This window comes from Bactrocera latifrons, unplaced genomic scaffold, assembly GCF_001853355.1.
Source record: "Bactrocera latifrons isolate USDA-ARS-PBARC rearing strain unplaced genomic scaffold, ASM185335v1 scaffold_376, whole genome shotgun sequence".
Classification (NCBI taxonomy): Eukaryota; Metazoa; Arthropoda; class Insecta; order Diptera; family Tephritidae; genus Bactrocera; species Bactrocera latifrons.
Window position 1 is genome coordinate 240,183 of NW_017537019.1, and position 14,352 is coordinate 254,534.

A 14,352-nucleotide genomic window follows, 5' to 3' on the forward strand; every position below is an offset into this window, starting at 1 on the left:
TAAACTCTTAAAATTCGGATTATTTAATAAAAACATACCTTCAATAAAGTCCATTTCCTGAATAGCAGAACTTTTTTTAAATCCAATTATGTTGCTTTTTAAACTTTGTTTAGGCATTTTATAAGTAGAAATTTCATTGAACTTAAAATGTAAACAATGAACAGCTGTTTGTGTGAAAATAAGCATGTAACCATACAATATGGGATGTTAACGGATGATAGAGGTTATTTTTAATCTAATAACCATATAACCCGATAACCACTTTAGCGTGAACAGCCTTGATGAAATGAAAGAAAAAGGCTAACGGTACTTTACCGTTATCATAAAAATCATAAAGTATGAGCATCGTACTCTATGTAGACTTTTGTCAACGTAATATTTGAGTTTTTCTTCCATAAATTTGTTACTTTATTTTAAATAAGGATTTTTTTTAGTTTATTGTTATTAGAATAAATATTAGAATAAAACTGTATCAATAAATTTTTCTAAAAACATTTTGTATCCTCATATCAATAAAAATAGGAGGTGTATGTAGACTTTTGTCCGCCACTATACATATATATAACCCTATATATATCTCGATTAGTTTTAGATGATACGTACAACCGTTAGGTGAACAAAACTATTATACTTTGTAGCAACTGGTTGCAGGAGTATTAAAATATTAAGATCTTCGACTTCGTACTTATTGGTCCCTTAATTGCAACAATTAGAAATTTGGAGAAAAATTATAAAGAGATAAAAAGTTTGTGAATAGAGAGCAAATAGAAAAAATAGTTAATTAAGCCAATGAAAATATAAAACGAGATTTTTTGGGCAGTTAAGTAACTTGACCTGGGCAAATAATCAGTTGCAACCACGTGGCGATGAAGAACATTTACCCGTTCCAATTAATCCATTAGTAGTAGAAAACAACGCAAGTTTAGACCTAATAAAGTCTCTGTCTGAATTTTGTAGAGATTATGTTTCTTATACCTTTTGGCGAACTGCAGCTGAATTAATTAATTAGTACTCGGAGGATTCGGAAAAATATTACATCTCTGTGGGTGTTTTCCGAAACAAAATTATTGGCAAATACGATATTACCTATTTTAATACAGTGCTTAATTTCAATGAAATTTCAGCTAGACTAGATTAGGATATGCCGATAAAGTGCCTCTTTGTGTCTTAGAGAATACAGAATAGGCGGGCTAGATAAAACTTCTTACGCGTCTTCATATTAGTACTTCGACGTCCATTGTGCGATATCCTTTTTTCCTCCAGACCCAAGGACCTTTCAACTGCTCTTGCAGCGGTTCAGGAGCTGCAAAGGAATCATAGAAGATATAGGTTTGCAGAAAACATAATTTTGTTGCTGGAAGTAATTATAAATTCAATTAGGCGGCACTGTCTCAATATAAACAGATAGATTACAATAATGGATCGCATGCAGGTATTAGCTTCAATTCAAATCCTAATAAACCAGTCTCAGTGGAATTCGACAGCAATACAAGTTATTACTGGCAGCCTAATGGTATTCTGAAATCAGACTCCACCTACACCTAAGTAGATTCCTAAATTACATCATCCAAATCAGAATATTCAATTAAGCTATAAACTAAATCGCGAACAGTTCCATTGTGTTCGTGCAGCTTTTCAAATACTGCAAAAGATAAATTTCATGCCGGAAGAATTCGAATTCTTTCAAAAAGAAGAAGAAAAATTTCAGTCGTGATACCAATTTTGGAAGAGAATATTAATACGAACAACTCGCACATTGAACACCATAATTATGAAAAAAACTATTTAAACTTTAATCACAGGCACATCAAAAAATTTTATACTAATACTTTTCATTTCTTCAGGGAATTTAACGTTTGGTGAAACCTTTTAATTTGAAAGTGTTTAGTTAATGTGTTAAGCAATAAGTCAACGTTCTTTCTGCTTTCAAGTTTAAGTACATTTGACGGTATTAAAGGTTACGACTTTTTAAAGCTTATTGAAATACTGTTGAAGGGTATTTACCAAGCACAATTTCGGCAAATAATCGGTTAAAATATTATTGCATATGCTGACCCAGATAGTGCCTTGCCTTACAATACAACCGTTAAGGGATGAATTCGCACAAATACAGATGAATTGATATACAGCAAGAGTTATCCGTATCCCATGTCTGTAGCTCCGTTTATTAAATATTAAATATGGAATAATAATACCATTTGTTCGCCTTACAATTCTTCTCTCCATGTAGTATCTAAAAAGAGATTTGATAAAATGGAAAGCCAAAACTGCGAATGGTGATCGATTTTCGAAAGCTCAATGAAAAACCATTTCAAATAGATACCCTATTCCAGATAAATCGGCCATCTTAGCCAACTTAGTCAAGTTTTTTACAACATTGGATCTTATGTTAGTATTTCACCAAATCATTATGTGTGAAAAAGACAGGCGAAAAATGCTTTAGTATAAGCAACGGAAACTAAAAAATTCGGATTACCCTTTGGGTTAAGAAATGCACCCAGAATATTTTAAAAGGCCATTAACGTTGTTTTACGTGACGATATAATTATCTATTTTTCAGATGAACAATCACATTTAAAGCACATCAACCACACACTTCATACCCTTGAGAGTATCGCCTGAAAATCGATTTTTTTTTTTAAACTCAAATGGAGTTTCAAGGGTTTCTTGTTTCTAACACGGGTATTAGAACTTGCCCAGATAAAATTCGTGATATTTTTAATTACGAACTCCCTCAAACTCTTCGCATTACGTTCATTTCTCGGGCTGGCAGGATATTACAGGCGTTTCATAAAARACTATGCTGTCATAGTCAGGCCATTGCGGAGAAAGGACAACAAAGTTGCCGATGCGCTTTCTAGACAATTCTGCAGCAAAGAGAATCGCCCGCAAACGAAAATACAAAAATTCTTTTTAAAAAACATATACGTCACACAATCACCTTAGGTACCCATATCAACGCTAACTCCACCAATGGAATTTATTGCGATCTCCACCCTCGAGCACAGATATAAAATAAAATAATATCAGTTTTTCCCGGCGTTAAGTTTATTCACACTCTCCTTCTTCTGTCTAATTGATTTAATTAATAATGATGATCAAATAGAACTGATATCGATGAAGTACAATCGAGCTCATCGTGATTTACACGAAAACTTTCGCCAGATTTCTTGTGAATACTGTTTTCTAAATATGAAAAAAAATTATTGAAATTAACAATAGCAAGTTGCAAGATATGTTTCGAGAATAAATATCAAAGAAAACTTCCTGATCCTGGAATAGGCAAAACACCAATCCCAAATCGCCAAATTCTCCACCTAGATATTTTTATAACTAGCAGGCAATTGTTTTTAACGTGTATAGTTAAATTTTCCAAAGTTACAATAGTTGAACCCATTACTTCAAAGGCTACAGTTGATATTAAGTACGCCGTATTAGAGGTATTTTTAATGTTTAATAACACTAAGAGCTTAAACAGTTTTTCAGTTTAATGCAATTCAAGTTATGCTCAGAGATATGTTTTCTATAGACCAGTTTTTCCTTCCTACTTTTCACAGCGAAAGTAGTGGCCAATTAGAAAGGTTCCACTTCACGCTGTATAAAAGAACAGCAAAAAATAGATGATGAGCTAAGTATTTAACTCAAGAAAAAACTCTGCAAAGAAAAAACTCTGCAAAGAAGCAATCATTGAAAACTGCTAAAACATTTGTATGTGTATGGAGAAAAGGTTTTCATACGGCGAAACAAGAGGCTTGGAAATAAATTTGATAAAGTGCWAATAGAAAAGATAGTAGAAAACCATCTAGGCACCACAGTTCTAATTAATAATAGTGCATAAATGTAAACTTTTTTAAATATAAATATTCATATCTGTATCTTACAAAAACAACCCAAATACAAAAAAAAAAAAAAAAATAATCATAAAGATATAAAATTAAAAGTCAGCGACACTGAATTATTACAAAAATATGTAAACCGCTTATTGACTTTTTAAATTGTCACAATAGCATAGCAACGACGATATTTTWTCTCTTGTAAAGGGAGCCACAAATAAGTTGTTGCTGCACCAACATGGAAAAGCAAGCGCAATATATCCTTGGGCTTTAAGTTAGTTAGAGTATATGTAATGTAAACATGGAACTATTAACATCAGAAATAAATGATTGGAAATTAAATAATTACGTGCATTTTCATTAATGTTTAAAATGAAAAAAGTTGTTGTAGTGACATAACTGCAATAGTTGGGCATATGTTACCGCGGAGTTTTTTGTAGACATTATGATGTTCTTCAATATTGTTATACATTATTTTGTTCTATCGCTAATAGTTTCGGCAGCGCATTCGACGAAAAACATTTTAAGACTCATTTTTCTACACCTTCGGTTACATTCGGTTCAAATTTTACCAAGGATCCATAATTTTTTTCAAAATGAAATGTAGCCTATGTCAAATTGGAAGAATGTAGCATTATATTGGTGAAAGAATTTTTTAAATCGGCCCAGTATTTTTTGAGCCTATTCATTACAAACATACCAAAATAGGTACAAATATTTCCTCTTTATAATATTAGTGTAGATAACCAATAATACCAAGTTACTAAATACACAATTACTAAACCATGAGGATCGTAATTGTGATGGTGGTGTTAACCTAAATATTGTCTGATTATCGCTTTTAAAGTGTATACCTTGTTTGTATAATCTAAAATTAGTCGAGTAAGATATAGACTTTTTTATATACATACAAAGGATCAGGATGACAAGAGATACCTTGAGTAAAGAATAATATAACCCAATGAAACTAGGAGGACGTAGATCTTGGTAAAGAATTTACAACGCGTAATCAGACCACCCACAAAACGCCTTTCAGCGAAATTCTATGAAGTACAATAACTAAGCACTAATTTAAGATATACAAGTGTAATTTGGTACTGGCGATCACAGTAGCAAGGGGCGCCTAAGGGCTTGAAATTATAAACCAAGATGTATAAGCCATTAATACTACAATAACCAAATTCGCTCAGGACTTACATATATCCAACGGTAATGTAGAAATAACCAGTCAACCCCTCTACTACCCATATAACCTCAGAGGCATTACATTTTACACCTATATTTATATAAGAGGTCTTTATTGAAACCGGCGTGCCTGCCCATATTTCGCTGAAAGACCACGAAATTTGGTACATAATGTTGATATTCATACTAACTAAACCCACCACCACATATAATTCATTCACTTCCCAGAATGTCCATCACCTTATGACTAAAATCTGTCCACATTGGGCCTAAACTATTCAAGCCTTCAGATACTGAATATGTGGATCAAGTTTCCAGTTCCAGTTTTTATTGAAAATATCGGTCAATCTCAGAGATATTTTATAGAAATGCTGAGAGAATTCATTTCTAAGAATAGTATGCCCGTATGTCAAAAATAAATTTGAACCAGATCAATAATTTCTTTAGCTCTATAATAACTGTCATTTTTGTGCCTATTGTGGATAAAATCGAGATCGTTATGAACACTTGCTCAATACCCATTATAACTTTAAAATACTAAAAGTTGCAAGAGTATGAAATTCCCGGTAACACCCGAACTTAGCCATTCCATGCTTGTTTTTCAGTTAAATTTTCACATTTTTCGACAAACCATTSTATCTGCCAAAATAAATTTGAAATTTATTTTATTTATATTATTTTTTATTATTCCTATAAAATGTTTACATGCGAAAAACTTATCAGTTTCAGGTATGTGTTTGTCTGTACACCAGTGGATCTTTTTAAAAATGTTGTACAGAACTCCTATTGAACACATATGAAACATATTAATAGAAAGAAAGATTATTCTCCAAAACAAGTATATTTAAAAACTTTGAAACAAAGTACGAATCCAACCCCAAAGTCGAAAATCGTTAAAACTATTATATATGAACGCCATAGTGGAGCAAATGGMAAACCAAATAAAAATTTACTTTTAAAAAACATCTCTGCAGCTTTTTATTTTATTTTAGGTAGTACTCAGATAATACCTGTGGCAAATATTTTATAAGATGTATGTCAGCAAATAATATAAAATATCTTAAAGTATTAGTAAATAAAATTTTAAGTAAGATTAAATAAGAAATTAGACCTATTACAGAGAGTGTGAAAATCGAAGAAAACGGAATATAACTCCGCTCATTTCCCGTATATCGGTACTGATAACAACTACTCGAAGCGCGATAAATCAACAACTAAATACGCCAAAGACGTGCCATTTTACCACCGTGATGGTATGACAAATCTTTGTACGATACGGTTTAAAAATTAGCAGATGAAAATGGTACCACCCACTTTTAGGTAAACTGACATTTCTCAGGGCTTGCTGGACCGATTTCAATAAAATAATTATTATAACGGGATTAAACTTTGCACGAATAAAGCCTCTAGCGTATGCCAGCATATGACCATAATTTGTATAAATCCAACAAAAGCTCTTCATATCCGTATGTGTCACGAACATAGCAACAATATATTGTAATAGCTGTTTTATTTTATTGTTTCGACTTGTTTGCAACATAAAAATAATTTCAAATATCTTTTTGAAATTATGCAAAGGTTACTGATTAACAGTCCTATTCACATTCCGTCATAAAAATCGCCACTCTCAGTATTGTGAGGTTCTTCTTCTTTACTGGCATAGAAAAAGCTTACGCGATTATAGCCGAGTTCACAACAGCGCGCCAGTCGTTTCTTYTTTTCGCAAGGTGGCACCAATTGGAGATTCCAAGTAAAGCCAGGTCCTTCTCCACCTTCCAACTGAGTGGAGGTCTTCCTCTTCCTCTGCTTCCCTCGGCGAGTACTGCATCGAATAATTTCAGAGCTGGAGTGTTTTCGTCCATTCGGACAACATGACCTAGTCATGGTAGCCACTAACTTTTAATTCGCTGAACTATGTCAATGTCGTCATATACTTCATACAGCTCATCGTACTTTACAAAGAAGCTGATGTATGCTTCTTATCAGTTCTTCAAGCATTACCCCTTTCGGCCAACTTGTCAAGCTCTTCATACTCACGCAATTGGCCTCTTTGTTTTTCTGTCAGCAAATGCATCTTGCTTTCCTCTTCAACTCTCGGTGTCTATCCCGTTTCGACGTCTTGTGGTCGATCGTTACGTTGCGAAGTGGACAGTCTGTTTTCTCTCCGCTGCGACACGGCACTCCTCATCGTACCAACTGTTCTTTTGCATTTTTCGAAAACCAATAGTTTCGGTTGCAGCTGTACGTGTAGTAGAAAATTATTCAGCTGTCTGTTGTGATTGCAGCTTCTCGACGTCGAACCTTCCTTATGTTTGTTGACGTACGTTTTTTCTGTCCAGAAGCGGGCGCGAATCTTGGCTGCAATAAGACAGTTATCCGAGTCGATGTTAAGACCTATAGAACACTGGAAACAACATGATTGGTCTAGTTGGTGGCGGAGACAGCCAGGTAGCTTGATGTATTTTCTTCTGCTGGAATGTTAATAACCATATTTCGGGCCCCGGCGAAGTCGATCAAATCAGCAATATGTTGAAGAAACTCTCTTTAATGGCCTACAAAAAACTTTTCTTACGTATCCTTACCTAATGCTGGCGTAAATTCAAATGTTTAAATGTCTGCAAAAAATGCGTCTGCTCAATATTTTTAAATAAATTTGCAAATATTTTATTGGTGATTCTCCTGCAATAGATAGCGGCAACCAACTGGCCAGTAATTCCAGACTATAAACGTGTTATATTCAAAATGGAGTTTGCAAAGTTGGGAACCAACATTACCCGAAAACGGTTAAACCGATTAGTCTCAAATTTTCACACGACTTTTTAGATATATTTTTTGTAAAAATTATTTTAGTCAAAAATTATAAACCGCCACTTTGTCAAAAAATTTTAATTCGCTTATTTCTCCAAATAATTACTTTAACGAAGTCTGTTTTTTTTTTTTGTTTTAATTTCTGAGGATTCAGCTTTGGTCACCGCAAATCGCCTTTGTTGAGAGGAGCTCCCGGAGATTAGCTGTTGTTCCTTTCCAAATAAATACATAATTTTACTAATACTAAATCTTAAAATACAATTAAAAGATATCATAAACGCAGCTGAAGATTACCCGCCCGACAGGTAGTTTCAAAAGTATTAGCATTACTTTTTCAAGACCTCGTAATAGAAGTAAATTAAAACGAACCAAGCCTACAACTCTATAACAGAGCCCATCTTAAATCACAACAAATTACAATTAGCTGAGTATTCTACTTCCCAGAAATRACTAAAATTAAAACTAAAACTGAAAGATTAGCAAAGTTTTGTCAGGTATGAAAAACGAAAATATGACAGACATCCTTGGAATACCCGAATATCCAGGACAAATCTTACTAAACAGAGAATTAACTAGTTTTTTCTCCAATGGATAAGTTCTCAAAGAAGTACGGCCCAATGACGCCGCCGGTCTATAAACCGCACCAAACCGTAATTTTCGGGATACAATAGTGACTCATGGAGTACGTGGGGATTTCTGCTGTCTAATAACGCTCATTTTGATTTTTGAGGAAACCATTCAGCCAGAAATGAACCTCATCTCTAAAGATGATTTTTCGATGACAATCCGAATCATTTTCAAGCTGTTGCTCAGCCCAAATCAGCAACACACGACGTAGTCAAGCGTCTACACTTCATGCGTCAATTTGGCCTTGTAAGYTTGTAGAACAGGATTCTTTCTCAAAATTCGCCACAATGACGTCACAGAGATGCCCAATGCTTGAGAACGACGTTATAAATTGGACGTAGCGCTCTTCAGGTTGAGGCCACTGACTCTTTTCACTATAAAATTGCAAAACATTCAAAACAGCGGGAAAAATATGGCGTCGCTTGCTATCCCAATTGGTCTACTTTTGTAGCGTCCCTACTGAAAATCCCGTTAGCATCACCCTATAAAAGTTCAGTTCAGGTTTATGAGGTGCTTGAATTGAAAAGCGAATATCGAACATTTAATTAACCCTTCATGAATTCTATTTATGAATATAATTATGAGTTCATTCAGTGACAAGAAAARCTACGTTTTCTGTGGTAGAAATATCAGAACAAATTTCGAACAATACCATAAAAGTCTACAAGATACTATTGACAAATTTACACAGAAACCAAAAAGATAACTTGAGACATTTGTAAAGCACTATAGTCTTAACTGAATCAAACAAAATGATTCACAAAAGCAGTTTAAGAAGAATAAAAAATATATAAAGGGTTACTCATTTTGAGGTTCCCTACTTATTTATAAAAAACACAGAAGCTTCAAATTTAATGGGRAATGCTTATTATCGTTCGAAAAAAGCACGCTTTGGTATTTATTTTTTGAAGATTATCTCTTTCAAATGTTGGCTGCGGATACGTCTCAGATATTTCATCCATTGACTCTAGTTTTCGATGACTCGTTGGCACATTTCGACTGGTAATTTGCGAATGACTCGCATAATATTTTGCTTCCAAGCAAACATCGTGAATCTCTTCGGGATGTTTTTCATACCAAATGCGGCAATTTTGCTTGTTTACATACCCATTGAGCTAAAAATGGTGTTCATTGCTGAACAAAATTTTACTCGAAAACGTCATATCTTCTTGGAGGTTTTCAAGAGCAAAGCGATGTAGTTTGGGAAGGTTGAGCGGCTTCAATTCTTGCACAAGCTATATTTTGTATGCTATTGATTTAAAATCGACAAGCCGTTGCATACGTTAGTCCGAATTGCTGCGAATGACGCCAAATCGACTCTCCACGATGTTCGTGTACAGCCTCAGCTACGGCTGCTATTTTTATACTCTCGCAACAAAGTTGCTAAAGAGAGTATTATAGTTTTGTTCACATAACGGTTGTTTGTAAGTCCTAAAACTAAAAGAGTCAGATATAGGGTTATATATACCAAAGTGATTAGGGTGACGAGTGTCTGTCCGTCCGTGCGTCTGTCCGTCTGTCCGTGCAAGCTGTAACTTGAGTAAAAATTGACATATCATGATGAAACTTGGTACACGTATTTCTTGGCTCCATAAGAAGCTTAAGTTCGAAGATGGGTAAAATCGGCCTACTAACACGCCCACAAAATGGCGAAAACCGAAAGCCTATAAAGTGTCATAACTAAGCCATAAATAAAGATATTAAAGTGAAATTTGTCACAGAGGATCGCATTAGGGAGGGCCATATTCGGACGTAATTTTTTTAGAAAAGTGGGTGTGGCCCCGACCCCTACTAACTTTTTTGCAACTATCTCGAAAACTACTATAGCTATGTCAACCAAACTATATGGAGTCGTTTTTTTTAAGACATTTCCATATACAGTTCAAAAATGGAAGAAATCGGATAATAACCACGCCCACCTTCCATACAAAGGTTATGTTGAAAATCACTAAAAGTGCGTTAACCGACCAACAAAACACGTCAGAAAAACTAAGTTGCACGGACGAAATGGCAGAAGGAAGTTGCATCCAGCCTTTTTTTAAAAATTTAAAATGGGCGTGGCGTCGCCCACTTATGGACCAAAAACCATATCTCAGGAAATACTCAACCGATTTCAATGAAATTCGGTATATAATATTTTCTTAACACCCTAATGACATGTACCAAATATGGGTGAAATCGGTTCAAAACCACGCCTGAAATCTCGATTATCCCTTTATCATGCGAGAGTATAAAATGTTCGGTGACACCCGAACTTAGCCCTTCCTTACTTGTTTTTTTTTTTTCACTGCATGCTGAACGTGATTCGGTCGAATATTATCCAATAATGAATGGTAGGTCTCTAGATGGGTAATGGTATTGCGGATAGTACGCTCATTTGGCCGATTATGTTGACCATACTTTGAGTGTATATGAATTTAGTTAGGCAAGGTTAATCGTAAATTATACGTAAGGTAAATTATGTACTGTTGACAAAAAAAATATTTCGGTTTAAAGAAAAAATATATCAAATTCAAAACGTTTGTAAAACTATTGTGCTGGTAACAATATTCAATTAAAACACAATTTCAAAAATTGAAAGTGTACATTCAAATTAGTTACAGTGGAACCCACGGAATAAACAGATTGCCAACGGCCCCATCTTGTTGAACAAATTGAACGCATGAGTCACATGGAACAACTGCAGAAGTCTTGTAGAGGGAGCCTCTTGGTTCAGTTTTAGAAATACACCGTGATTATCACGAAAAAAAGAGAAAAATCTTTCCAGTAATTATGAAGTAGGCGTTCCATCTAATCTATCTAATCTATCTAATTATCGGCTCTGGATGACGTTGGAATCTCAGTCTACGGGCGTTTACCTTTGCGCTGACGCTGATTCTATTAAAGCAATAATCAGGCCACACGCACTTATAGTGTAAAAGTAATGCTGCTAATCTGCGCTTTCGTGTAGGGCTAGATTTGGTTTAAGTTTTCAGTTCCAAAAGTTTGAGTAATAAATAATAAGTAATAAAGTTTGAGTTATAAATTTTTCGCGAACAAATAACTTATACGCTAAAAGATCTCTTTGCTAATGATATTTTGGATTTATTATTTTTAATTTACACAAATGTAGAAATAATATCAAATCTACAAACTACATATATAGAAGAAGCACTTAACAGATTGTTAATTTTGGAGCAGCTCAAAATATAATTATCTCAGTACCTTGGATATATTTGACTCGATAACTTGTTTCGTTTAGTAAGATTAGCAGATGAGCTGTTAATGAAGACAATTTAACTTTGGTTGGAACGTTAAGTTAAAATAAACGCGCAAAACCAAGTTAAATGCTCATCACAAGTACTTTTTGGTAGTACTCTTTTCTGCTTTGATCTGCGAAGGGTTTCCTTCGAAGTTAAAAAAATTAAAATTGTGCTTCTTCTTTGTGTAAACCCACAAAAGCTGTAGATTATTCAGTCTTATACACCTGAGATGATTAGTTTCCATTCATTTGAATAAGTTTGAAGCAATATGAACGGAAAAAGTCTCAGATGACTAATGGCCACTTTTTACGATATACTAAATATGGCTTGCTTTAATTCCTGTATTATTTTTAATCGCAATAGTAGAAACAATGGAGTAAAATTAATAAACAGAAATAATTTTATGATTAATCTTCAATAGCAATTAATAGATATGACCTGAACAACTATTTCGCAATGCATTCTCAAAGTAATGACAGCAGGTATTAACTTCGTGCTCTTTCTGCTACATACGTGCTTATACATATCTTTTGCCATTCAAAAATAATTTAACTTTAAATTATGAAGTAATTTGTTATTTTGCCTTTCTGAATATACATATCCAATTGTATCAAACTTAATTTGCAACGCTTTATTTTATGTATTCATAGTGCATAATAGCCGACAATTTATAGTATTAGTTTTAAATAGAACATAAAATAATTAAAATACATCATATTTTCAAAAGATCAATGTTCTTTTTAATATTATATTATAAGTAGACGTAGTTCTGAATACGAAAATAATATTATATATACTTATATGTATGTATATTAGGATGATTAAAAAAGAATTTGTTCTTTTTCGTTTGGTACTCTGAAAAATAGGTTCCTAGACACCTCTAGGGTAGTCTCTCCAAGAATGAGTTTTTAATTGTAACGGGATGGTCCTCCTACTTACAGTTTTCTATTTTTTATTATTATCAGATAGAAAAATTTTTATCTCGCTTCCGGCTACTTGAAAAAATATTTTGTTCCTTAAATTTTGTAGGAAATTGAATGCTCTACAAAAAAGGTCTGTGCGATTTTTTCGTAAACCCAACCGTTTAAAAGATATTAACAGATAAAATTTGATTATTTTTGGGAAAATTTTTTATTTCTTATGAATTTTATAACTCATTGAACTAAATTATTATGAATGATGAAACTCATAGGTTTTTGGAGAGGCTTTCTGAGAGGTGCCTAGGAACCTATTTTTCAGAGTATCAAACGAAAAAAAATTTTTTTTTTTGATTCACCCTAATGTGCATTGATATTTGACAAGTAATATCTCGTAAACGCTTAGCTTAATCGAAAAATCATAWGAGACCGTTTTTCTAGAGCAGTAAATTTTCTATAAAACTATGAGTTTTATTATTCATAAAGATTTTTTTTCATTCAATTATCAAATTCATAAAAAATAAAAAAAAATCCCAAAAATTATCAAATTTTAACCGTTAATATCTTTTAAACGGTTGGGTTTACGAAAAAATCGCAAARACTTTTTTTGTAGAGCATTCAATTTTCTACAAAATTTAAGGAACAAAATATTTTTTCAAGTAGCCGGAAGCGAGATATAAATTTTTCTATCTGATAATAAAAAAAAGAAAACTTTAAGTAGGAGGACCTTCCCGTTACAATTAAAAACTCATTCTTGGAGAGGCTACCCTAGTGGTGTCTAGGAACCTATTTTTCAAAATACCAAACGAAAAAAAAATATTTTTTTTTTGAATTACCCTAATGTATATCCATACATATATTTTCCAATAACTTCTAAATTATTTTTCTTATATCCTAGGGCGAATTGGCACTGTGGTTGGATGGGGGCGTACTAATGAAGGTGGTGAATTGCCAGCAATCGTTAACCAGGTGAAAGTACCCATAATGTCGATTACAGAATGTCGAAACCAAAAGTATAAAAGTACTAGAATTACATCCAGTATGATTTGTGCTGGAAGGCCTAATATGGATTCATGTCAGGGAGACAGCGGTGGCCCCCTTTTACTTTCAAATGGAATAAAGTATTTTATTGTTGGTGTAGTTTCTTGGGGCGTTGGCTGCGGTAGAGACGGATATCCAGGTGTTTACACCAGAGTTAGTAAATTTATTCCGTGGATAAAATCGAATTTACATGACAGTTGCTTGTGTTCTTGATAAAAAATTGCATATATGTATATAAAAATGTATAACATTTTCAAATATTTAACAAATGTCTACTGGTATATATATACTATTTAATAAAGGTCATCCAATTAATTTAAGTAATTTTTGGTAAAGAACTTCATTGAAAAGCAGGCAATATATTCGGAAAACGCCGTAGATTCAAAACAATTATAAGAGCAAAAAATAGATATGTATGGCTTAACCCTCTAGCTACCATCAGACTCTTATTTTTTATAAAATAGTCGAAAAATAATATTCTTGTATTCAACATATGTATGTATTTTTAAGGGTTGGGAAAAGCTGACTTCTTACACTTCTGGATGCAAAGTTTTTATGCAGTATGACTTTCTAGCTTGGTTTGCTTGGTGATGCAGCGTAACCGTTATAAACATATTTAATGATACCTTACAAGAACAATGGGTTATGAAGTCCAAACTACATATAATAACATTTTGGAAACCAACGAATCGAAGCAAG

At 33.4% G+C, this 14,352-nt stretch overlaps 1 protein-coding gene across 1 annotated transcript; it reads left to right on the plus strand.

The window, feature by feature from the left end:
- Nucleotides 1-13,503: 13,503 nt before the first annotated feature.
- On the plus strand, nt 13,504-13,918 carry LOC108972075 (trypsin-1-like; the record flags this gene model as incomplete). The annotated part of the gene is made up of 1 exon (XM_018938545.1): nt 13,504-13,918. A coding segment is annotated over one exon (363 nt), but the record flags the coding sequence as incomplete, so codon positions are not given.
- Between the last annotated feature and the right edge of the window lie 434 nt (nt 13,919-14,352).